Source organism: Chaetodon trifascialis, chromosome 13 (genome assembly GCF_039877785.1).
Source record: "Chaetodon trifascialis isolate fChaTrf1 chromosome 13, fChaTrf1.hap1, whole genome shotgun sequence".
Taxonomy (NCBI): Eukaryota; Metazoa; Chordata; class Actinopteri; order Chaetodontiformes; family Chaetodontidae; genus Chaetodon; species Chaetodon trifascialis.
Window position 1 is genome coordinate 17,370,334 of NC_092068.1, and position 26,750 is coordinate 17,397,083.

Consider the following 26,750-nt stretch of genomic DNA (forward strand, 5'->3'; position numbering starts at 1 on the left):
TCTTATCTCGTCCATCAGTTCTTGTAATTTATCGCTTTGACTGATGTTTCCTGGTTTACCTGAGGAAAAGAGGTGGTTTCCTTACAACACCTGCTCTCACTTTCACAGACTTAATCATCAGTGCCTCACAGTATCTCGATAAACCTAGAATGATGAAGTTCTTTGCCGGGCAATGCTCTTCTTTTGAACTCTAATCTCACTTAATTTGGGCAATTTTGAAACTGCTCCCCCCTTGTTCCAGAGAAATAACAAGCCCTCATCTGGAGAGCTGTTATCCTCAACACAGACTCCAGTGTGTTTCAGCTTCTTTTTCTTTTTTTTTCACCATCCTGGAATCTGTTGTTTTAAACCAGCCCCTTTCCGTTAGATACGGCTTTATTCAAACTCGCACATAGATGTGAGCGGAGCAGCTCCTCCTCTGTTGCACTGTCCTTGGGGCCATTTGTTTTCCATCATTTGAGCAGATTGGAGTCATGCTCACTGTGAGTCATGCTGGGTGGGTGGATGTCTACACAGGGTGTGGTGGGTGAAGGATCCTACTGGTGATTGTGGTTGCCAGCGGAGCAATAAGGCATCCAATTTTGCTCAAAATTGCAGAAATGCAAATGAATGGATAGGGAACTCTTATTATGATCACACAGTTAAAAACAGCTCATAGCATCTGGGAGTGTGCTGCTGGTGGAAACAGCCTGATGCTGCATCTTCAGATGTCACATGAAAACGATCATAGCCCCTAATCTCAATAATAAACAGGAAAACTGATCCTTCAGCAGCTGCACAAACATGCCGGACTGCCTGTTGTGCAAAGATGTGGAAGTCAGTTAAAATCACTTTGACAAGTATTTTGATGCTTGCATGCTTCTTCTGCCTGAAAAGGCGCTTGTGTGTGTGTGGTAAAATACTGTTTGGTTATGTAATAAGTGGCAGAAACCATACAGCCGAAATGCTCTGTTTCAGCTTCCAAAGTGCGCACCAGATGTGTTCCAGCTGCAGCGAGCTGGATTTACTGCACACAGCAGATCAGCAGACCCTGAGATCGTTGCCCTCCTGCAATCCATGAAAGAAAGAAACAAAGAAAAAAATCCCACCCCCCCAAATCACGCCTTTCCACCTCCTCCCAAAAGTTTGCCAGTTTCAGAAAGTGGTGACTAAAGCAGCAGCAGCAGCAGCAGCAGGAGGAGGAGGAGGACTTCATCACTTTTCTTTTTCGCAGTCGACAATCTGTCTCTGCAGAGGTGAGTCTGACAACTTAATTGGTTCCCTCAGGCGCTAATTTTTTTTATTCAAGGTTCAGCTTTTCGTGCCGTCTTCTACACCTGCCTGCCAAGCTGCAGCGCTGATGGGCGCGGCTGGGACCGGTGCCCAAATCTCTGTTTTGACTTGTCTGGGAAAGTTGAGCGAAAAAGACACAAAGGGACCGAGGAGTTTAAGAACATCCCTCCACGGCGCGTCAGCTTCATTTGAACACGTTATTCCTCCCGAGGATCAGTCGGTCCATCTTGAGAGGAATCGGAGTTTGATAGATTGTTGTTCGAGCTGACTGAAGGTATGGAGATTTAACAGCAGGCACTGGAATAACTTGGAGACTTTTCCTTTATGTTTAACTTGTTTATGTTGGATGGTGAGGGTCTCTTCCCACGTGTCTGTTGCATCTCTGCACTAACTGCACTCTGGAGTTTGGTGATGGGCTGTCAAGCTCTTTTTCCTTTTCTTTATAGTTTGGATTTATTGGCTTTGCTTGGTGTCCTCTGTATTCCTGTGGGGAAAAACATTACAGATACCTCTCAACTTGTCTGTAAAATGCAGTGGGGGGTTTTTCGGGATGATTTTTCTGCAGGTGGTATCTATATAATTAGCCTGTTAGAGTGATCTCAGGATAGTTTTACATGTACTTTTGCTGCGCTATTTACATCCCTCTAAATATACTGCAGGACCTTGCCGAGCAGAAGCACCAGCTTTATGTGACAGCAGCCTTTTATATGTGCTGTGCAGAGATCAGTTACAGCCCTTAAAAGAGAGGTTTGTGCAAACTTTATGGAAGTTGTAGATGTGTTTAGAAATGTTGCTTTTGTTGATATCCACTCATATTTTTGCTTTTCTGAGAAGTGGAGGAAAGGGAAAAACTTATGAGGAAAGAGTGTTTCTGCTTTTCTGTGCAGCACATGAAGCACATGTTGTTAAATGTCCCTGGCTGGCAGGGTGTGGTGAGGGGATGGTCTTTCAGAGCTGTGCAGTGATCCCCTCTTTTGTTCTTTTGTTGGTTTGGTCTCCAAAGACATAAAATGAATACAAAGTCTATTGAAATCTATGGATGATGCATTAGTTTCTGCAGCCTTTCTTGCAGTAGCCATGATCCCCATGAGATTTCGATGTGTCTGGAGAGTCGTTTGTCTTGAAATGGAGTGTAGGTGAGAGTTGAGTGTGATCTGATCTATCTTGGGCTTGCTGCAGAAGTTCTGTCTCCAGTTAATTAAAAGCTGGTTGTTCAAGTATCTACTGAAGTATGACATTGTGGCTTTTAAAGTATGATCATGAGACTGATGTGATGTCATTATCATCGTTGGCATGAAGTTTTATGGAGTAAACATCAGACAAAAGTCGCTTGGTCTTTAACCCGCATCATGCCCGGCATAACTTGGGACATTTTTCCCACCGAATCTTTGCTAAAATGCCATTTGACCACACTTTAAAGTCAAAGATGAAACTTCTAACCGCAGTTGGGACAGCGTATGTATGACCGTGGTCAACACTTTATCATCATCTCACCAGATAAAATGGGATGGACGAGTTAACGAGACAGATGGACTTCTCAGGAGGCTTGACAGAAGAAAAGGGTGAGATTTCTGAATTTATTTATGAAGTTTTGAGACAAAGTCACCGAAAAAACAAAACCTAAAGCGTTGGTTTGACCGAATCAGCCACACACACAAAAACCCCACTTTTTCACGCTTCACTGTAGGTAAATGCAGATTTAGTTTTAGAGATCTCTGGCCGCTCCATCACAATGGAGGTGACACAATGGAGTCTCATTTATAGTGCTCAAAGTCTTAAAAAAAAAAACAACAACAACCAAAAACTCTCTTTTCCCATTTCCACAGAACTGATTTTGGCAATAGACATAAAAATGTTATTCCTCATTTAAAAGCTGGCAGATTGGGGTAGTGTAAAGTCTTCTGCTCTTACTTTCCTGGGTGATGCTTTCGTCTCTCTTCTGGGGGCTTACTAACATCATGGTATGCCTTCACTGCTCTCGGGTTTCCACCCCTGTTCCTCGCTCGCTCTGAGGGCTCAGGGTGTAAGTCATCCTCCGGGTTTTCCTCCAGTAGTCATAGCTGAATGCAGAAGGACGGCTCGTCTTGGCCGAACGACTTGTGACACGAGGTCAAGGAACGCCTAATTACATGTTTGACGCTAACTGAGACAAACATGTAATCAGCTGAATGCGGTCCCCATGTTCTTCTCTTGTTTTATGTGTCGCTCCTAAAAGTTAGTTAGTAAACTTTGTGTCTTCTCAAACCAGTGGTTACAAAGTGCTTCACAGAAGAGAGAAAAGAACGAGAAAGAAAAAAGTTTTGAAAAAGATAATTAAAAAGCCAAAACAAGTGAGTTTTAAGATGCTTTTTATGGACCCATTTGGCTTCTTTTTCAAGGCTGTCCCAAAGTCAAGGAGTGACAGCAACAAAAGCATGATCACCTCTGGTTTTTAGCCTTGACCCTGAAAACCCCTAAAAGGAAGGAGGAGGAGGAGGAGGAGGAGGAGGAGGAGGAGGAGGAGGAGGAAAGGAGCAGGGAGGCAGCATGAAATTGAACTGGAATTTACATTATCTATAACAGAATCCAGTAAAACTCAACAGGCTGGAGCTGCCGAACAAGGTGCCTCCTAGTGGAAGACAGCTGTCATTAGTGCCAATTATCTTTACCCAGTTCATTATAAACATGACATGAATGATTTACACAAACTTCATTCTCACACATTGTTCATATTCAGCCTCTGCCTTGAAAGGGACTGAAATACATTTTCATGTTAAGTGAGACAATGACGCCTAAGCATAACTAAGTTCACAGCACAGAGACTGAAGCTTCATCAGCAATGCTGGAAAAAGTCCTAAAGAATCGGAGCACAAAGATCCACTTACTGGAAATTTCCCGGAGCATTCATGGAGATGGTTTTGTTGTTAATCCGGACTGACGTCTCATCACAACAAGTAAACTGTATCCACGACAACTAAGCAAACTCTATCCGCAAATGAAGGCCTTGAGATTTGGCTGAAAGCTCCGGAAAATCTAAAATAAGTGTGTCCTGTGCTGAGAAGTTTTTTTCAAAGTAAACAGCAAAGCTCTCGCTTGTTTGTTTTAATCTCATCTGCGATTTATGAGTTTTTTGTTCGTTTTGACAAGAATTTATGCGATTGTCAAAAATAACCTGAATTTGAGTTTGAGTAAACTACCTAAACAGAAGCACTTGGTGCCACTTAGCATTCAGAAATGTTGGTACCACTTCCTAATAAAGGGTTTGTTAAGGTTTATTATAAGTTGCAACCAATGGCTTTATTAATAGATAATAAATGATTTACAAAGCTGCTCATTTATAGGACAATGAAGAACAACATTTAGAGTTTCACTGTTGAATAAATCATCAACAAAAGATAGTCATTAATGAGTATAATGATACTAATCCATTGGCTACTAATTGTAAATGTTAACCCAAATGTCGTTCTTAATAATGCTCAAAGCTGACATATAAAGCCATTATTTACTGCTCATAATCCCTATATTAGAAGGTGGAACTGACGCTCTCCCGACTGCACCGCAGTGGCGGTAAACCCACCAACGCTGTCAATGAATCAAAGTCAAATTAAGGACGCGTAAAAATGATCACCATGTCAGTCATTCAACACCCCAGTCAACGCCCGCCATTTAGCACTAACATATAGAAGCTGCAATCACATCGCTTGCTGCAGATAAGTGCCAGGAGCTGCACAGAGTAATGACTGTCCATCTTTTTATGTGCTATCAGTTGTGACAGAAACTATAACCTCCACGACCAGGCTGACTTCTCTACCACCAAGTGAGTGTCTCCTTCCTCCACTCACGCTTGCTTTATTTATCGGCAGTCAACTAAATGCATGATACAATAATTATAGCCGAGCGGTTCTAAAGGAAGCACCCGATGAGTAACAGCTTCTCCTTGTTTTGCTGTGTGTCTTCTCGTTGCTAGAGGGAACCAGCGGATCAAATCACAGGAATATGTCCAGCAGTGCTGGAGGGCTGGGCTTGGAGAAGAATGTCTTAACCCAGAGCAGCAGTGGAACTTATTTCACTTCATGTGAGAGCAAATTTCCACTCATGGTCCACAATTTGGGAAGTTGTGGCTTTGTGTCTTCTGGACAGGTTTCAAGATGTTGAACGTCATACTTTTAACCCCCAGTAGAAAGAAACAGTGATTTTTACTTCAGGGATTTGTGTGTCGTTTCACTTCACAATTTTAAAAACTTTCCAGGCAGTGCTGGAGGAAGTATTTGGTTTCTTTAGGTAATTTAGCTTAGCATTTTATCGTTGATGATCAAGATAGTTTGAAAGTACTGTACATAAGTCCACATTTGCTTTATATTAAACTACACATATTCACCATTAACTAGTTGCTTCTTACCATGCATATTGATAGCATATAAGCTCTTTATTGGTCATTGTAAAGCACTTATTAATGCCTTATTCTAAATTCTGAACATTTTCTACAATTACCAGGCCACTGACTAAGAGTTTTCCCTCAATAATCTCCTTATTACGGCCTAAGTAGGTAAGGAGATTGTTGTACATTAATTAGGATCTTTATAACCTAACCCTTAATCACCCTCTAAGCCCTAGAATAAGGCATAAATAAATGCTTTATAATGACTAATAAAGAGCCATTATGCTACTAATATGTATGCTAATAGGCAGCTAGTTAATGGTGAATATGTGTAGCTTTATAAAAATGTGTTACATTATTATTATTATTATTATTATTATTATTATTATTATTATTATTGTTACTCACTGTCTCACTGTCAGCTGTGTGTAGTTGTGTTGACATTTTTAGAAACCCACCTGTCATTCAGTTATTCTAGAAAATAACAGCAGAGTACCTTTACAGATCTGAATCCTTCCTCCACCACTACCCATAACTTCCCGAAATTTCCATGCAAGCAACTAATGCATAACTGTTAATTCATCTGAACTTTCCCCGGAAGACCTGGGTAATTTGGTTCTAATTATCAGTGTTTGATTGGTACAAAATTGAAATTGAAATTTGCCTGCAGGTAATTGTGAAACAACATGTATGGAGAGTAAAGTTTACAATAATAGATCAGTATTAACCTGGGTCAGTTTTTGCTGATTGACACAACTGATTAAACACAAACCACTGTCTCAGAACTGTCTACAAAATGTCATACTGCTGCGTTTAGGTCACCTTCATGTGACTCAGGCATATTCCAGTTTGTTTATTCTCGCTGCAGAGAGGATACAGTTGCAGGAAATCAAAAATAACACGCATGCATCATCCCTCCAGCTTCTGTAGGTGTGAACACCAGCGGCTACAGCTCATCCTCGGGAGTTTACCATGGTGGAGACTCCTCAGGGGGAGGCGATGGAGGGGGGGGCTACATAGACGGAGATGGTTACGGAGGTGGAGGAGGAGGAGGAGGAGGAGGAAGCTATCTCGTGAGCTCGGTGTCAAAGGTCAGGTCCAGCTCGTCGGGTGGTGCCAGGAGAGCGCAGACTGCTGGCTCATCAGGCGGCCTGTCGCCAGTTTTCCGGGAGAGGAAGAACATATCCAGCCGCTCAGGAGGTTATGATGGTGAGATCCTGTTCATAAACCAAGCGCTGCCCAGCTGGCATCAGGGGTGCCGAAAACTGAAGCTCGAAAAAGAGAAGGAAGCCGTCGTGCATGAGGGTGCTGTTAACATTTCTGCTGTTATTGTGTTTTCTTCTAGGAAGTTCCAGTGCTAATTCCTCTCCAGAATTTACACGCAAAGATTATGGAATCTATTGTAAGTGAGAGTGAGACCTGTGTGGGTTTATATACTTTCTGATTGAACAGTGTTTTTCCAGCTTTATCCTCATAATATGTCTGTGTGTGTATTTATGTTTTTTTTTTCCTCCTTTCTTTTTTGTCTGTTTTCTTTGCAGGCTCCAGCACCACCAGAGGGAGGAGCGAAAGCAGAGGTTTCCATTTTTTTCCCCTCCTCTCCTCATTATTTCTGCACCATCTGACTCTGGATTGTCCGGGTTTTAGTTTTATTAAATTGGGATGCCTTTGTCTATTGTGTGTTTTCCAGAGAGCGAGATCAGAGCCAGATTACAAAGTGCCTCTCCCACCACCTGCAGATGTAAGACCACTTGAGACACATTGATCCATTTGCTGTTGGTTATGTAATCCCTCATAAAGCAACAAAGCATCTTTATTTGAGTCTGTTCATTCAGAGAACCAGTTGGATAGTGAAAGATTTTTGGGGGGATTTTTATTTTGGGGCAGTATGATTTTTGAATTATGTTGCTGTCAAATGCTTTGGCTCAGTGTTCAGCATATCATACATAGGACATTCCTACTCCTCCTCCACCTCTCACATGCATGTTTGCCTCCATGAAATTTCAATCAGTAACACATGTGCAGCTCCCCCACACAGGAGACATACAGCACATCAGCAAAAAGGAAGGGGTGAGACTTAAACAATGAGGATCATGAGTTTGTTTGCATTGTGCGCATGTGGGGAAGAAGTTAAGGGGCAGATCTGTGGTGGCAACAATGGCACACATGAGTCACTGTTTGCACCACCTCCCATTTGAAGGAAAAAAGAACTGGAGATTTGCAGAAGTTTAATGCTCCCCCTGCTGATTAAAGTGTATAACTGCGATAGTTTAATCCACATTTTTTTTTAACAGTTAGCCATTCTTAACCCCCCCTCAGCTGGGTGTCACATTACAGAGCTTTACTTTCAGCAGTGGTAGAAGAAGTTTAGTGCTTTTACTTGAGTTGCAGTCCAGCAATGCAAAAGCCAGAAGTGGAATGTAATTCAGTACTTTTACTCAATCACTGTACAATATTGAGGCATTTATACTTTCTATTTTATGCTACTTTATATGAGGTTCATATCAGGTTTACCACATTGTGTGATGCACTGTGACAGATCAAACTACCTTGCAGTATATAAAGTTATTAGAATTAGTCCCCCCTCCACCAGCTGCATTATTAGAACTGATGCATCAGTAATACTAATACATTAATCAGGCAGTCTGACTGCACCCCTCTATGTTTTACTTTTATACCTAAAGCAAATTCTGCTGCTAATATTTAGAGTATGTACCTCTACAAAAGTAAAGTTATGAATGCAGGACTTAGGATGCGGCACTTGTAACACAATATTTTTACAGTGCTCACTTTTACTCAAGTTAAAAAAACCTCAATATTTCTCACCACTGATGAAAATATTCCATTATAAGTAAAAGTCCTGAACTGTCAAAATTTTCTCTCAATTAAATGAACAAGTATTATCACTCACGTGTGCTTAAAACTGAAAATACTTATTGTGAGTTATGGCCACTTTTAGACTTATATTTCTGATTCTGACAGCTGTATTAAGCTAAAACTAACATGCGAGATGCCATGGCTAGCCCTAGCTAAAAGCTAAATTTGCTTAGTTACCTTGATTTCCCCCTAGCTGTTATGTGTAATTGAAAAATTTGGGTTATTCAGTCATTTGTTCCACATTTGAGGCAGTAGTAAATGTAATCACAGCAGAGAAAAGGAAAACCCAGCTAGCTAAACTCCTGCTAAAGCTAACTAGCTTAGCAGATAACAGCAGCTGCCGTCTCAGCTTTTGGCTTTATGCAATTTCATGTGATTTGGTGTTTTTTTTTTTTTTTTTAATTCAAGTTATTTTAAATCACATACTTAAATGCATTAAATTGTTAATTAATGTATTATCTCAATATAAATATTAATAGGCAACTTAGACAGACAGACTTAGCACAACAGATATATTTAAGCTACTGTAAGTTATATGGACAGAAAATAATAAGAATTAAGTTTATTTTCTTAAACTATTGACACAACAACAAAGCTGAAAGAACACATTTCATTTGTAGATACTGTTTTGTTTTGTTTTTCTCACATTCACATTGCCTGAGGGAATAGTCTGTATTAGCCTAAAGAGCATGAAATTTATGGACTATAAACTTGTGTGTTGCTATCCAGCATGACAATTTCAATCTTCTTCTTCTTCTTCTTCTTCTTTTTTTTTTTTTTTAACTTCCACTGCTTCTGTAGTTGCAGCTCTACAGTATGACTGCAGTAAATGTAACTGAGTAAAGTACAATACTTCTCATTGAGGATTGTATTTGTTGAGCATTGTTTGTGCGACTGTGGTTTTGCAGGGACGGAGCTGGATGACGTGAAGAAGTTGCTGAAGGGACGCTCCTGCAGTGTCAGCCCCACTCGCTCCTCCAACACTTCCATCACCCTGCCTGTCCCTAAAAAAGCCAGCGTGGAAACCAAGACCGTCTCTGTGGCCTCTCAGTCGGGTACATACCCTTACCAGAGTAAATCGTATATGCACATACTGAAGATGCATAGACACCTTGTCTCCCTCCTATGTGGTTTAAAATGGCCTCACTTCATGCCTCTCGTGTATTATGTTACATTCACAGACTCACAGAGCTAAGCATCTGGTTTCCAGAAAGATAGATCCTTTGATCTCAGACAACACATACCACAGTTAGAGTATGTCCAGAATCCTGACAGACTCCTTTTGGACATTTTGGACAATGAGGAAAATATCTAAGCATTATTACATATTCTACATACACATAATAAAACTTGAATATTGGTTCATGTCTTAATGCATTAAGAAAGTCTCAACTTTGGAAACAGGTCAAAATGTGCATTGGAGAGAATATTATTGACAGATTTTTTTTTCTTTGTGTCTTTTTTCTCTTGCAGTTTCAACTTCATTTGGTTCTGGTGTAAGATCAGATGGTTTCCACACCATTGATGCGTCAGGCCTGTATGATACTGGTCTGGCATCTGAGCAGTTTGATACTGGTGTAAAATCAGGCCAGTACGATATAAGTTTGAAATCAGGCCAGTATGACACTGGTGTGAAATCAAGCATGTATAGTGGCAGTCTGAAATCAGGCCAGTATGACACTGGTGTGAAATCAAGCATGTATAGTGGCAGTCTGAAATCAGGTCAATATGATACTGGTGTGAAATCAAGCCTGTATGATGGCAGTCTGAAATCAGGCCAGTATGATACTGGTGTGAAGTCAGGACAGTATGACATGAGTTTGAAATCAGGCCAGTACGACAGCAGTGTGAGATCAGGCCAGTATGACACGCTGGATACTATACTTCCATCTTTCTCTTGGTCCACCTCCACGCTGCCCTCCTCCTCCACCACGGTGGTCAATGGCAATGCCAGCAGCTACACCTACCAGACCAACACCAACAACATGCCGGGAGGCTCCTCGCCGGTTGGCCTCACCTCACCCTCATCCCTGTCAGGTGAGACCAAACGTCCAGTGGATATTACCTGTTACCTGCAGGTGAAATGTGGTCTTGTTTGTAATGTAAATAAATAATTAAACAAACACTTTTTTTCCCCTTGTGTGCATCTCTTGTTTACAGTTTACGGCTTTCAGAATAATCTGGCTCCCACCTCTGGCAGTGTGCTCACCACCAGCGGAGCCAATGTAAACGCCAACCTGGGAGGTACATCAGCAAGCTTCATCAATATCCCGACACACTCTGCACTCAAAACAGCATCTTGCTGACTGTACGGAAGTCTTTATCTACGTCCGTATATGTGTGTATTTACAGGTTATGGCGTTCAAAAGAACTTGTCAAATGGTGGTGGTGTCGTCAGCACTGGAGTCTCTACAAGTAAGTCCACAATAGCTTAAATTCCCCCTTTCCCCCCAAGTCATCACAGTCAAAACTATTCTGAAAGGATTCCTGACTGTCTGTCTCTTCCTGTTGTTGTCAGCCACTAGATCCCAAACCGATGATACTTATAAGAAAGACTACAAGTTCCTGATCTCTGAAAAGGAGAACGTTCCAGCTAGGAGGGACACAGAGATGCTCATATTGGCCAAAGACAGCGGAAAGCAGTTCACCAGCGGCTCCAGTGTTCATGTAGGAGGAGGTTAGTCAGAGACCTACTGCCCCCTTCTGGACAAACTCTGAATTTTCTCCCACCTTGATGAGGTTTCTTAACACTTTCTGACTCACAACAAGTAAAGCATATTTAGAAAATATACCTGTTCCATTTTCACATAATAGTATACCATGAAACCTTGATACTGGTCTCTTGGAGGCTGTTAATGGACGTGAAGTCTTGTTGACTAAGTGTCAGCCTCCTGGATCTGCACAGTCCTCTCATCCCGTCTCAACTTCAGTCCAACATTTCTGTTTTTTAATACAAAAGCCAATTCACCTGAATTGAATTGCATTTTTTTTTTAATGGTTTTAATTGTCCTAATCTTAGTGACCCTCTGCAAGCAGAGCATCTTGCTTATAAACAGGAATTATTGACATTTTTTTTATTCTTCTATCTTTAAATTGAAGATATTTGCTTCATAACGTACTTTTTTTGTTTCATTTTTTTGTTTTTGATTTGTTGGTATGGGTTGAAGTTCTTTCTCTGTGTGTATAACTGTATTGTATCATAATATTGTCCACTATATTTTGATATTGTGTGCTGTTTTTATGCCTGTAAAAAAATAAATGCGGTAAAAATGGTTTAAAAAGCGCTTAATTTTACAGGCTCACTGTCGGGAGATTCAATAAAGAAAGAGAAACTTATTTCAAGCTACAGTGAGACGATGCCACTGAAGACGGAGACAGGAAACTCTTACTGTGAGTGTTTGTTAAAAACATCAATAAAATAACAAAAAATGGTTTTGATTCTAAAACTAAATCACTGCTGTTTGTTATTTCTTCATCAGATGGATCATCTGGAGTTGTGATGAAAGACAAAGCCACCTATGCAGGTATTTTTGATTGCATGGATGTTGATGTTTACATGATGGTGAGTGTTTGAAAGTGAGGATTTGACTCTGTGCTCCGTCGTCAGAGATTCACAGAGACAGCGGCATCTTCGGAGGTGGAGGACTGTGCTGCTGCTCCGACTCCTGTTGCTCCTGGTGGAAATGGCTGCTGGGTCTTCTCCTCCTCTCCCTGCTCCTGCTGGGACTCCTCTTTGGGCTCATTGCACTGGGTACGGTCAACTTACACAACATTACGAGATTTAATGGGGAAAGATAGAAATCTCCCACCGAAGATAAAACCTCAGGGGTCGTGAGAGGACTCTGTGCAGCTGCTCTGCAATGAAGCGAGTGGGAGTGACCGTCTTTGCGCCAATAAAATGTGTGTTTCAGCTTTTACAGGCTGGTGAGCATTATTTCACAGGCCTGCTAAGAGCGGCGAGGCAGTAAATGTACTCCTTTCCCTGGAAACTTGATCTGTGGGTACTGTCTCACTGCCATAAAGTCGGTCTGGCATTCATTGTCAGTGGAGCAGCTCCAGAAATTGCTACTTGATGACATCAGAGACTCTAGTTTGTTTTCCTGCAGAAGTAGAGTTGATTTGGATTTTTCCTTACAAAAATGCAATAAAAAAAAAAATACCTTGAATAACCTCTCATTTAATGGATTTACTTCTATGTAAGCATGTGTACACAAAATCCTAATGAGCAGTTAACTGATCCTGTGCAGTACATCTGGTGTATTTACTGTCTTCAGGTTCACTTTGGTATCATAGTCAGAAAGCACACAATGTACAGCTGTCAGTGTAACTGCACTCTGTGGTGGGTTAAAGGTACATAGATCCATAAAATCTTTGTATTTTGCATATTACGTGTTAAATTAAATGTGAATTGAATAGTTACGGTTTGTGAAATGACTGTCTTGTAACTCAAATCTGAACACACAGACCCGAGACTCATATTTTTAGATTCAGCGTGACTTAAACTTTCCAAGGACATCAGTGTCATGATGTTCGTGGTGAATTAACGTCCAAAAAATCTGCTTAGGATTCAAAGAGGAGGACAGAACAACTGCAACTACAGAACCTGCCTGAGAATCTCTATGATTTTAAGATTCCTTCAGTATCAAAGTAATCCAGTGAAAGTTGTCTGTATATTTTAGGGTACATTTCACACAGGAACTGCTAATAGCTAATCCGGCTTACTTTTAATGATGCCAGTTTGCCAAAATGTAGGCTGAAAGTTGGAGCCCACAGCTTGTTAACTGACTGCATGCTGCTCTGTACTGAAGTTTACGTACCTTACAAAAGAAAATGATTGTGTTACTTAGACTGTTTGGTTTTTAGCAATGAGCTTTTGGCAGCGTGAGGTGCGGAGGTTAGCAGCTACTGAACGGCAGAACAGGCATACAGATGTGTACAGTTCAAAGAGAGGCTTAATGAGGGTAGAACTATAAGATAATTGAATGTCCATTCATTTGGACCCTGAAGTTAACATTAATCTACACATTAAGTAATGAGGACTGGAGTTCTTGGCTTTGATCTGTGATTTTTGTAGGCCGCTCACCCAAATGCACCCCTGCCCCATTCAAACAGATTAGTTTACAGTGTTATATTCATTATTTCTGTTGTCTCTCTCATGTCACAGTGCATATCATCATCATATCACAGCCTAAATGTGTGCTCCTCATATGTGCAACTCATCAAATTTTGATGTCTCTTTCTCAGCTGAGGATGTGAGAAAGCTGAAGAATCGAGTGGCTACCCTGGAGGCCGAGTCCTCGGTCGCTGCTGCTCGTACCAGTCGGCTGTCAGGTTCTTCCAACGCCATCGACACCAATTTGGACAGTGGAGGAGGCAGCCACACTGACAACACGCTACACCTGGGTGCTGGAGGTGGAGGTGGAGGCTCCAAAACACGAATTGCAATTGCCGGTGCTGGCGGTGGTTCCAGTGGTGGCAATGACATAGACCTCAGCATTACAGGTGGTGGTACAGGCACCAGTGGGGCCGGTGGGGCTCGTGCTGGAGGTGCCGGCACCAGCTTCAGCGGCAGCGCAGGCAGCGCTGGTACCAGTTTCAGCGGCAGTTCCAGCAGTGCTAGTGGTACCGGTTTCAGTGGTGGTGCTGCCGGTGCTGGTGGTACTGGTTTCAGTGGCGCTACTGGCAGTGCTGGTGGTACCGGTGTCAGTGGTGGTGCTGGCAGTGCTGGTGGTACCGGTGTCAGTGGTGGTGCTGGCAGTGCTGGTACTGGTTTCAGTGGTGGTGCTGGCAGTGCTGGTGGTACCGGTTTCAGTGGTGGTGCCGGCACTGCTCATGGTACCAGTTTCCATGGCAGTACAAGCAGTTCTGGAACCAGTTTCAGTGCTGGCAGTGCTGGTGGTACCAGCCTCAATGGTGGTGCTGGCTTCGGGACCGGTGTGAGTGGAGGACACATAGACAGCGCTGCTCTTCAGCTGATGATTGGCCACATGTTGAGAAATGAAATCCAATCACAGGCATTCAGAGGTATGACACTTACTACATCAACTTACACACACAAACACACACACACTACAGTCAAGTTCACTGAACTGTTGTCCTCTGTCTCAGGTTTTCTAGCATCCTCAGTGCAGGGAGAGAGAGGACTGCCTGGACCCAAAGGTGAAATTCACACTTCATTTCTTTAATAAACTGTAAGCCGCCTTTCTCCAGTTAATCAGCATGAGCTGTAATGAATTTTTATTCATTCATGTTTTTTCTGTTCTTTTCAGGGGACACTGGACCTAAAGGTTGGGGAACGAATTCTCTTACTTGCAGAAGTCTTTCCCAGATTTTTCAGTTGTAGTTCTGTAGATCGGGTGTATTTCAATATGTCTGTCGTCTCTCATCACAATCAAATGTTTGTTTCACTCGTCACAGGAGATGCTGGTTTCATCGGAATTCCAGGTGAGGAATGATGAATCATGTTTTCCTTTCTCATTACCAGTATTTTATATTTTCTGAGCACTATTATGTGCTATCATAATGTCATTTACTGACTGTGACCTTTGACCTCAGGTGCTCCAGGTCCGATGGGACATGCAGGCCCTGAGGGTCCTAAAGGACAGAAAGGAAGCCAAGGTATAGAGAGCGCCTCAGTTCAAACTACATGGTGCAAGAGCACTGGCTGGTTTATTTCGAGTGACACATTTTATCTGTATGTAAATGTCTGATCAGGTGATCATGGACTGGATGGGCTACCAGGTATCAGGGGTCGTGAGGGCCCAGCTGGCCCCAGAGGGGAGCCAGGACCTTCAGGCTTTGGACCAAAGGGTGATAAAGGTATGGCTCAGATTCCCAGCAGTGTCAGAGCTTTTGTGTTTATCAGTGATACTAAAAGCTCCGCGTTTTTCTTGATTGTGTCACTTCAGGATCTCATGTGTTTGGTTTATGTAGGTTCTCCTGGAGATGCTGGAGTTCCTGGGCCTGCAGGATCTATCGGACCAAAAGGTGAGATCACTGAGCATAACTCCCAGTCCTTCATTTTCTTTACATATTTACATAAACAACAAATGAAAACCTCTAATTTGCCAGTGTTTTCATATGAAAATACCTTTGAGAAAAGGTGCACCTTTAACGGTTTATTAGCTTGTGATGTATGAACAACAAACAGCACCAGGTGGCAGCATAGAGGCAGGTTGCTGCTAAAGCCTGCACATAATTAAGTGAAAAGCAAACAAGATCTCTGCTACGACACAGACCATAAACATATGTCTATGGACGTAGACACATAGGAATAAAAACACCCCAAATGATTAAACTCCTGCTGCTTTTACGGAGAAAACACCACAACATGGACGTTTGTGCATGCGATGGCTGATCAGTGTGAAAAAGCTTTTCTCTGAATTGCTCTCTGAGGATTATTTAAATTACAAGGACAAGAACAGCATTAATTCACTGTTTCAGCAGGTAACAATGCTTCACAAAGATATGTTCTGTGTCCCATCCCTCCTCATAAATGTAATGCTCTAACGGTTGCTGTCCATTGTTCCTGTTTATAATAGAAGTAACTCATTTAAACCTCAAATCAGGAAAGAAAGACACACTCAGTGCTGTTCAATTGTGCCTTTAAATATTCTGAAACTGTAGCATTTATGTATAAGTACACATATATGTATCTTTGCACATTACTGCATTTGTCAGTTCCCACTTTTACACTATTGTGTCAATTCTTTAATTCCACTGTTAGCGTTTTGTTTGTTTATTTTGCATATTTTTTAAGGTGTCCAAAGGTGAATGTACTGTTCTCGTGAAACAGTGATTTTCCTTTGTAATAATTATTCATCCCTGTTCTAGGTGCACCTGGAATTCCCGGGCTTTCTGGACCACCCGGTCAGTTTCTCCCTGTTCCAAAAGCACACACTTAGCTGAATATTATTACCAGCAGCTGCTGAAACTACTGTTGGCAGTGCCTCAGCTGAATCCCTGACATTCTACATGAACTGTTTTGTTGTAGGTCAACCAGGTCCTCAAGGTTTCCGTGGAGAGGCAGGGCTGCCAGGGTCTAAAGGTGGGTTACATGGACATTGTTCGGCTGCTAAATACAGTGAAATGCATAGTTCGTTTAGTTTATTTTTTATACTATAATGTTACTCACAGTCACTGTTGTCACTCTGCAGGTGACAGAGGGCTTAATGGATTTCAAGGAGCTAAAGGTTTGTTGTGACTGCTTCAGATTTTAATAGGACTTGTGGGGTCAATGATTGTTTCTAACTGGTTTAATTCATGTTTTTCTCAGGTGAACCTGGTGACAAAGGTCTCAGAGGTCTGCAAGGTCAGTTCAGCATAAAACTATATTTAAAGCTGTCAGATTGGCGTGTTATATACTCTATACAGTTTCCTAACCTCAATGTATCACTCCTCAGGTGAAGCTGGTTTACCAGGTCTGCCTGGATCAGCTGGAGAGAAAGGATCCAAAGGGTCAATGGGTGAGTTTTAGGACCTCCAGTCTCAGATCATTAACTGATTCTCACACACTTGGATTATAGTATTCTTCTTTTTGGCTTTCTGGCAGAGTTAGAACTATTCATTGTGCTTGCAATGGAATAAGGTCAACAAAAACAAACAAAAAAAGTCACCAGCAAATGGAATGTAGTTTCGAGTTAAACATTAGTTAGCTATAATAACCTTGATTACAACTGATTTCAGTGTGGCAGTAGAGAGTATTAAATAACTAAATCCACCAGAGGGCAGCAGAGAAGCGTCTGCTCATAAAGCCTCTTGTGCTCCCCCTACTGCTCATTAGAGGAATAACAGACACTGAAAATAAACATAACAACAAAAGATTGTTTTTTAAGAGTGTCTTATGGATCAATATTCAATATCATGTTTGTGTTTTCTTTGTTTTTATGTCATCAGGCTTGTCTGGAATTGATGGTCAAAAAGGATCCAGAGGTGAGCGAGTCATTGTATAAAGTTGACATTTAACGAGAATTACACATTACACAACTCAAGAATGTACGAGAGTCCAAGCCAAAAACAAAGCTTTCCTTCTCCTTCAAAACATTTAGGATTTCAGATGCATTAAAAAGAAAAAATCCTTATAAATTCTATTTTTATTTTTGGCCCTCAGGTGACCGTGGATCTGCTGGGCCCCCTGGACTCAGAGGTCCTGCTGGGCCTCCCGGAGATAATGGACTTCCAGGTAAACTGAGCCTGGAGTTATGAAACTTGATCCTCAGCTATATTAAAATTACCATGAGTGGATAATATGACATGATGTATTAATCATATTTTCCCCTCTGTAGGAGGACCAGGGCTTCAAGGACCACCAGGTACCACTCTACTATTAATACAGCACATGTTGTACTTTTATTTTTAATTCTGCAGTTTGCATGTACATCCTTTGCTTTTAATGTTCACAACACTAAAAACATTGTTATCTTTTTACTTTTAGGGATACCAGGAAATCCAGGACAACCTGGAGGCAAAGGTACAGCTGCTAAACTCCAGCTCCCTTGAGGGCCTTCTCCTTTCTAACATTTTATGTGTTTTGTACTGTTAGTCTGCATCTGATAGCATGTATCTGTTTTAGGTGACACAGGTGCACCAGGACGAGTCATCAGTGCAGGTAACAGAAGTTGATAAACTCTTAGATTTCAATGCATTAGACAACAGTTTTGGTATATCTGACCTCTTCTGACTTTTTACTTTCCAGCCGGCTCCTCTTCTGTTGCCATCCCAGGACCACCTGGGCCTGCTGGTCCTCCTGGCCCTGCAGGGCCCCCAGGATTATCAGGTCTGAACTTTTAAAGTCCGCAAAGTAGCCAGATGATGTCCCCGACATTCTGCATATCTTCCATCTCAGCCCTCAGTGGTACCATATCAGTAGTAGCAATACACATCACTTTTGTATGTTTTATAGTCTTTATTGATTTGCCTCCTCAGGTCCCATTGGCCCTGCTGGTCTGCCTGGCCAAACTGGTAGGTGTTTTGTTTTTTTGGCCCTAAAGGAAATTTCTTATATTCAAATATGCTGGCCTTGAAACCTCATATTATGCATTTTGTGTGTCTTCACAGGTCCTAAAGGTGACAGAGGATATAAGGGAGAGCAGGGAGAACCAGGAATAACAGTGAGAACGACTGAAAGTATAAGCTCAACCAGAGCTGAGAGTAAGTGCTTTTTTAACTGGTTTGCTCTAAGGCATTCAGCATTTAGAGGCAAGAAATAACCTGCTGCATCCGTGGTGTAACATTATCTCCTGCAGAACATAATTAAAGTGAGACTATGTGACTTTTGAGAGGAAAATAAATAACACACTCTTCATGCTGCAAATGAAAAGTTGAATTCATACGAAACCCAGTTCAGCACACAAATATTTTGATGCCAGTAGCTGCAGTGGTGGAGGAAGTATTCAGATCCTTCACTTAAGTAAAAGTACTAATACCACACTGAAAATACTTGGTTACTAGTAAAAGTCCTGCATCTACAATCCTACTTCAGTAAAAGCACAAAAATGAAAGTAAAAGTACTCAATGCAGAAAAATGACTTCTGTGACTGTTGATATATCTATGATATGTCATTAGATTATTATTACTCTGGTAGCTTGTGGTGGCTAATGTTAGGGAATAAGAAAAATTACATTACAAAGTCAGTTTGATGACACTACTCCCTCCCCCTGCTGTTAACGACATGTTAGTATTTACCTTTTATCCTGCAGTTTCCATTTGTGACCACAGGGGCCGCTGTTCAGCCAAATAAAACAGAAATTGCACTGTACTACACCTTTAGCCTGGTTCATCCTCCTCCACAGAGCAGCATACTTTTGTGACTCAAATGTATGTTTCTCTTTTAGGCCAGTTTAGCTCCAGTGGATCCTCAAATCTGATTGGCCAACCCGGTCCACCCGGCCCACCAGGTCCTCCTGGACGTCCAGGTAAATAAGACACATCGTCAAAGCTATCATCTTTAAAGGATTTTGATGATTTGTTTGACAGCATCTGAGAATGATCTGTTTAAAAAATGTTTTCATCAGGAGATTCAAGACAAGGACCTCCAGGACCACCTGGACCCCCAGGTGAGCCAGGCAAGTATTTAAGCTCATTAAATCCACTGTTTCAAGCACGGACTCTGAGTGGATCGTGTGGTGTGTTTGTTTTTTTACGTGAAGCTCATCCTCTCTTCATATCAATCTTTTCTGCTCTATAGGTTACGGAAGACCAGGACCTAAGGGAGACAAAGGAGACACAGGATATGCATCCAGCTCTGGTATGATCCAAAACTCGTGCTCTGTCTGGATGTGGTTTGACATGTAATGAACAGCAACATTTCAACAATGCTTCTCCTTCAGGAACGTCTTACCCCGGACCACCAGGACCACCCGGGCCTCCTGGGCTTAAAGGATCTCAAGGTGATCAGATTCTGTGAAGATCTCTTATGTTTGCCTCGTTTAAAGAAACGTCCTCTCTTATAGTTTAAGTAGTACTTTATTGTAACATGTCCATCGTTATTTTAGGTTTGCCTGGACCAAGAGGATACCAAGGTAATTGTCTTTCTTTAATATGTGTGCATCCATCTTTTTTTAAATCACTCATAGATAGTTGTGAGCCTTCCCAACATAAATAACTGTGATATATCATGTGCGTCTCAGGTGAACCAGGCCAGCCAGGTGTGCCAGGCAGCCCAGGAAGACCAGGAAGCTCTGAGAGAGGTCAGCCTCCAAACACAGATCAGACTGCGTCACATTACAGTGATTTTAGAAAGACACATTTGCAATAACCTCAAGCGCTGAGGATGTGCGGGCTTAATGTACAACTGTATATTTGTTTTTTCTGTACAGTGTCGACGTATTCAGGGGGACACGGGATCCCTGGACCACCAGGTCCACCAGGGCCACCTGGACCCCAGGGTCCACAAGGATTTAAAGGTAAACCCATGAACACTTACAGAATCTGTGAATGTTGTCAGTGATTCATTGTCTGTCTTTCAGAATAAACACTGTATTTCCCTGTGTGTTACATGAAGATCATGCTTTTGTTGTTGTTCATCATTTCTCAGGGGACACTGGATCTCCTGGTCTCCCCGGTTCTTCAAGAGGTAGAAAAAAATCATAATTATTATCCAAACTCCAATTAAAAATACGCAACGTGAAGTTTTTTTTTTTTTTAATCTCAACTAGTTAAGAATGGCTTCAACGTTTAACTCTACCTAACGTCTTTCCTCAGGCTCACTCTCAGTCTCCCAAGGTCCTCCTGGTCCCCCAGGTCCTGCTGGTCCTCCAGGCCTTCCAGGTTCCTCCACTTCCTCTAGTGAGATGCACCAGTACATCAGCGACTATCTGAGTAAGAGTTTTTCTGAAGCAAGCTCACAAACTCACAGGCTGTCAGAGGGACAGAGGAGAGGCTGAACATGTTTCATGTGTCCTGTGCAGGTAGACGCAGTCTGCAGTCTGGAACCCCTGGACCTCCAGGCCCACCTGGACCTCCAGGAATCCCTGGAAGCTTCTCAGGCTCTATGGACGACATTGCCACTCGAGTCATTGCATACATCCAACGTAAGCCTGCTCTTTTCCCCTGATGTTATCTTGATACAACTATAGCAGAAGGGGGCACCGTTAACTTTGATGTGCAATTGCAGGTTCAGGCTCAGGCTTCGGCAACAGTGTTCAGGGTCCTCCAGGACCACCTGGTCCTCCTGGACCTGGCTCTGGTTCCCTGACAATCAATGCTCTCATTACCATGCTTCAGAGTGAGTATGATACATATTTTAGCTGAGCCAAATGGTATTAGATATAAATATTATCCATGTTGCACTCCAGATATTTACAGTTCACTGTCTTTGTAAACTCTTCAACTTCTTCTCTTTTCATTGTGAAGACAAACAAGTTTGAGGACTGAGTTTTTCAGAGGAAGCCCCGGCCTAAACTATGTCTCTCTGTTGTGTTCTGCGTAGGAGATGAAGTGAGGAGATATTTGGCTGGACCACCAGGACCACAAGGACCACCAGGACCACCAGGATCATCGGTGGGAGTTTCAAGCAGTTACAATGTAGAAGAGATCTCCAGATATGTCTTCAATATCATGAATGGTGAGCACAGGTTGCACTAACAGAAAACGATAACTCTGGAGTGGAGTCTGGACTAAATCCAATCAAACTGCTTTTATTGTCATTTTCAGACAGAGGGGTTGCTAGAGGTCCACCCGGTCCACCCGGTCCACCTGGTCCTCCTGGGGCTTCTGGTGCAGGGGGCTTTTCTACCGCTACAATTGACTATTCTTCATTGATGAGAAGTAATTTTATTTTATTTTTCCATCAACAGACACTGGCATTGTTTCACCTGGAAAGCTAATCACACTTTCTCCAACAACAGTGAAAAGTTAGTCACTCACTCGTCATCTTCATCCTACTTTCATCTACCTAGATTCAGACTTCCGCTCATGGATTAACTCTGCCGTGCAACACGGTCCTCCTGGTCCTCCTGGTATCCCAGGGCAGCCTGGCCCCCCTGGTCCTCAGGGACCACCAGGAGTCGCCTCTGCCACTGTCTACGGGTCGGGAGGTCGTGGTCACAGCTTGGAGGAGATTCAGCGTTACCTGCAGGGTGAGTCTGACAGAAAGACGAACACAATGTATAAAAAGTCACTGCTAATACTTATTCTTACAACAGCTAATGCGATGGCTAAGATTCACATAGCAAATGTCATGTGAGATCTTACAACAAATAAAACTCGTCAGTTAAATATGACCCAGGCACGTCTTGTACACACCATTTCACTGAATGGAAACCACAACCTACAACCAATGTTATTAAACTGTGTGAAAGGAAATGTACATCCAAACATTAATTATCATCATATCTGCTTCCCTGAGAGAATATTTACTGAAAACCGGATTAAATATTTATGAACATGTGGCTAAACAAATTTGAATTTGTTGTAAACATAAACCAAAGGTGATGTGTTCGCACATGCACTTCCAGTGTGTTTGCTTCCAACAGGAGGAAAAAAAAACACAAAAAAACCCTGAAAATGATCGTGGAAATGCTTCATATCAGCCTCAAACAGTTCATGCTGCAGACTTGTGTTAATACTGTAACAATAGTTTCCAGTTTGTCATGTCCAGTACACCATGTTTTATTCAAGCCCAGACCAATCTGTCAAAACAGACTGTTTCAAATCAGTTCCATCCCTCAACATTTACATTTTCAGGCTCCATCTGCATTTGAACCTCTCATCCATCCATGAATAAAATCTCCAAATCTTATTATGTACACCTGTAACCACACCCCACAGTGACTTCACAGTGCACCGACCCACCCTGGAGCTCTCTTTAATGTATTCTCTATAAACACAAATCTGCATATGAATGCAGAATCTGTAGGCAAGGGACAAGAGTTTGGTGGAGGAAGCATTCTGGTTTCCATTTATAGTCCATCTGTAGTTCCAGTTGAATTGGCCAATCACATTTGAGCAGCCTTTGGAGAACACATTGACCTGATTCAATCTCAGAACCCATCGGCTATCATCTGACTACAATTTAGCTTTTTTTGGTAAACCTTGTACATGTGAAACAATCCAGTCGTACACGTGGTCTCTCTCAACTCCAACTCCATTCTCAAGCTGTTAATCAGACTGTAAACAATGGCCAACACACACAGAAGAGGAAGTCTTGGCCAGGATATCCGTTATCTGTTCTCCGGATATCCGCTGGCTACACCGGAAGCCCCAAAACATTGGCCGTTGCTCCCAGAGGCTAAATCATCATCAGATAATAGCTGATGGTTCTGAGGTTATCTTTATTGTGATGTAACACAACATTCCATTATTAAAGCCAAACTTTATGTAGCTTAACGTTCAGCAAGAGAGGCGTTAATTCACTTCTGTGGTTGTTCTGACTGTTTGTCTGATGCTGTTAACCTAAATGGGGCTACCCAAGGTTTCCTCATCCTGCTGTGCACTTAGAATGACTTTAACTTTGAACTGAATCTTTCTCAGGCTCTGGGTTCAGAGGTCTTCCCGGTCCTCCTGGTCCTCAAGGTCCTCAGGGACCACCAGGCCAACCAGGTGGTTACAGCGGATCAGTTTCCTACAGTGGAAACTTCCCTCGGGAGAGCATCCGTGCTGAAGTTCAGGAGTATCTGACCAGTGAGCTGCTGACATCCCACACAGACAGACTGAAAACATGCGATCAGTTTGTGTTGTCAAACAGAACCTCCATAACTTAAATGTGAAATGAACTTTTGTTTTTCAGGCGACAATATTCGTCGTACCATCGTTGGACCTCCAGGGCCTCCAGGACCAAGGGGTCAGAAAGGAGAGCGTGGAGAGCCGGGTTACGTCCATGGCTACACGCAGAGCCAGAGCTACTCTCAGGGCACCTCTCAGGGCAACTCTCGCTACGGCTCGGAGCGCAGAGACATGGACCACAGCAGGCTCGCTGAGACACTGGACTACTCCAACGTCGCATTGAAAGTCACAGACTACATCAAGAGTGAGTCCATTACAGCTGTCAAACCGAGATTTTACTCACTTAGTTGGTCAATATGCTCTAACTACAGTTCCCATAATGCATTGCTGTGGATTCAGTGAGTTATAATGGCTAACAATGATGTTTTTAATTAGTTTTGTTTGGCCACACAAGTATCTCTACAGTACTTTGATATCACGACCCTCCTCTAGATCAAGGCCTGCTGCAGGACTATCTGGTTGAGGGTCCTTGGAAGACGAATGTAAGAGCGATTCAAGGCCCCCCTGGTCCCCCTGGGCCTCCAGGACCAGCTGGCCAAAGCCGCGTCATCGGTGCCTACGGCAATGTCACAGCTGACCTCATGAACTTCTTCAGAAGTGAGCAGACACAGTTATGACTTTCCACATACTGTATCAAGTTCAATCTCACAGCAGTGGAAAACTATCCAGACTTATGTAAGCGTTGCTGGAAAATGTTGCTTCATCATGACTGAATCTGCGCCTTTGCTCTTGCACAGCCTATGGCACCATCGCCGGCCCTCCAGGAGGCCCCGGACCAAAGGGAGACAGAGGGTACCCAGGACCCAAAGGAGACAAGGGTACATTTAAACAGAGCTGATGAAACGCTGCATGTTTTCCAGAGTAATGTTTTAGTGGCATGACTGACACAAGTTTTGTGTGTTTACAGGTGATCCAGGACGCCCTGGTTTACCAGGACTACCAGGGTCATACACTGTCCAAGTTCCACACAGACTGCAGAAGAGGGATGCAGGTAACCTCAGTCAAAATGTTGTCAAACCACGTCGAAGATGTCCAGCATTACATAACATGTAACTCACGATTTCACCATTTTCTTTCATCCACTGCAGACAACAAAGTGGTCGGTCGTCATAAGAAGCACCGCCGTCAGGCCGTCGGTGGCTAAAGGCTTAACATACTACTGGGTCATGTCACATTTCATTTTTACTCATCTTTTTTTTTTAGGTTCATCTGTAGCAATGCAAGTAGTCAAAAATGCTCCTTATTCTTGCCATTTGTAGAGAAGTCAGAGGACAACTTGAGAAAATAAAAGTGGCCAAAAAATGCATCAGTCTCTTTAAAACAGCTTCAGCAGAGAAATGAATTTAGCTGCTGGTCAGTGTTTTTGACACAGACGTCTTTTTTTTTTACATGTGGGTGTAAAATGTTTACTTTGCTCAGTAGATGCTTGCATTCAAACTTTTTCCAGGGGCAGCTTTGTTTAAGAGAATATCTATTTTTAAGCAGTAAGTAGCTGATGCTTTAATTGCACTTTGCATCTTCTCCCACGGCTTGTGTAACTTGAGTGTCTGGTGTACTTTTTTTTTTATTCATTGTCTTTTGAGGATTATATTGTATTGAGGACTATATGAGTGTTAAATGTGGTGTCAACGTAACCCTTCAATGTTTCATTCTGTCAGATTAGCCACATAAATCGAGGCAGCGTCTGGCCTTTAAGACCCCTGGCATTCATCCATTCACCCCCATACAAAACATTTCGAACATATAAAGCAGCATTATCTGAACCTGACACAGCCCCAGTCAGGGTGAGGGTCAGGTGTGCAGCAGGTGGGGACGAGGGTCAAAGTAAATGTTGTTGCAGTCAGGACTGATTTACAGACTGATTTTAAGGTAGGTAAAAAAAAAATGGTTGAGAGAAAGAGACTCAGATAATCACTAACAAATGACTGATTGGAGTGTATATTTTTGTATGAGAGCGCACTGAAAATGATATATTTTCTTTAAGTGTTGGAAAGATTAAATTATAAAATGTTCCCACATTATGTTTGACATGATTGAGCTTATTGACATTTGATCCGTCTGAATCTGAAAGACATGCAAATAAATCTATTTTTGGACTTGTGAGTCTTGATATTTGCATGACTAAAATAAAAATGTCACTCATGGAGTTTCCAATGTCAAATAAACAGTCAATATTTTATTTACAACAAAAAGAAAAATGTCCATTTATAAAGACACTTTAAATACATTTGATCTGACATCAAAAACTGCATATACTAAGAATATTCATTGTGGTAGAATGACAAGTGGTCGACACATCAAAATGCTGTAACTTAACGAAATAAAAAAATATTTGAAATCTACGGGGCGTATGGTGTAATTCACAAGACACAGTCTCCAATAACCCCAATAAAAATCCAGCATTCATGACAAAACACTAGTCAATGTTAATGTCAGCATACAGAAATGATAACATGCACTGATGTGGCAAAAGAAACGTATCAGGTTACCTTGAAGTACGTCTCTTTTTGTGAACCGTCAACACTTTGCTCATAAAATACAGCGATGGACATCTCCTCACACGTCCAAGCTCACACAGTTACAGATACAGCATTTTACCTCTCATACAACACTGGTCTCAAGAAGAGGAAAGGCTCACCGAAAAGAGCGATTATAGCATCAATACATCAGGAGTACATGTTTAGAAAACTAGATGTGGTCGTAAAATACTAAGGGCACGTTTAAAAAAAAAGTCAAATAATGAGTAAAAAAACATGTTGAAATGACTCAGTCAGTCTGGAGTTTGAATAGGCCTGGGTGAGACAAAGGAGACTCGCTGTCAAAAACACATCGACAGCTCACTACTGCATATTTTTTTCTTCAGCTCAAGCGGCAAAACAGTGCAAATCAACAGCTTTACATTCCTTTAATATTCATTTGTCTTCACAACAAAAGCATTTGTTTGTGAGACCACTGCTCAAGCTAACTCCCAGAAGGTAAAGTGATTTATTTTCTATATATATATATATTATATATATATAT

At 42.0% G+C, this 26,750-nt stretch overlaps 1 protein-coding gene across 1 annotated transcript; it reads left to right on the forward strand.

Moving 5' to 3' along the window:
• The first annotated feature begins 1,428 nt into the window (after window positions 1-1,428).
• Window positions 1,429-26,674, forward strand: col17a1b (collagen, type XVII, alpha 1b). The gene is made up of 56 exons (XM_070977797.1): window positions 1,429-1,546; window positions 2,770-2,834; window positions 5,018-5,068; window positions 5,219-5,326; window positions 6,551-6,838; window positions 6,975-7,031; window positions 7,171-7,206; window positions 7,320-7,370; window positions 9,415-9,561; window positions 9,980-10,543; window positions 10,667-10,750; window positions 10,859-10,921; window positions 11,025-11,183; window positions 11,804-11,896; window positions 11,986-12,030; window positions 12,114-12,257; window positions 13,751-14,530; window positions 14,615-14,665; window positions 14,776-14,793; window positions 14,924-14,950; window positions 15,062-15,124; window positions 15,221-15,325; window positions 15,440-15,493; window positions 16,340-16,375; window positions 16,500-16,553; window positions 16,663-16,698; window positions 16,782-16,817; window positions 16,909-16,971; window positions 17,402-17,437; window positions 17,616-17,687; window positions 17,791-17,817; window positions 17,940-17,975; window positions 18,078-18,113; window positions 18,201-18,281; window positions 18,431-18,466; window positions 18,563-18,655; window positions 19,340-19,420; window positions 19,520-19,570; window positions 19,693-19,752; window positions 19,835-19,894; window positions 20,000-20,026; window positions 20,135-20,194; window positions 20,324-20,410; window positions 20,542-20,580; window positions 20,709-20,825; window positions 20,915-21,037; window positions 21,121-21,231; window positions 21,436-21,570; window positions 21,660-21,773; window positions 21,905-22,084; window positions 23,478-23,627; window positions 23,734-23,973; window positions 24,162-24,326; window positions 24,467-24,547; window positions 24,637-24,720; window positions 24,818-26,674. The coding sequence occupies exons 2-56, from the start codon at window positions 2,780-2,782 to the stop codon at window positions 24,871-24,873; spliced, it is 5,706 nt and encodes a 1,901-aa protein (XP_070833898.1). The 5' UTR covers window positions 1,429-1,546; window positions 2,770-2,779; the 3' UTR covers window positions 24,874-26,674.
• The last annotated feature ends 76 nt before the right edge of the window (window positions 26,675-26,750 follow it).

Coding starts and splice junctions, on each gene's coding strand:
- col17a1b (XM_070977797.1), top strand. CDS start 2,780: ATGGACGAGTTAACGAGACAGATGGACTTCTCAGGAGGCTTGACAGAA. Junction 5,069..5,218: donor GCTGACTTCTCTACCACCAA/GTGAGTGTCTCC, acceptor TCTCGTTGCTAG/AGGGAACCAGCGGATCAAAT. Junction 22,085..23,477: donor GATTCAGCGTTACCTGCAGG/GTGAGTCTGACA, acceptor AATCTTTCTCAG/GCTCTGGGTTCAGAGGTCTT.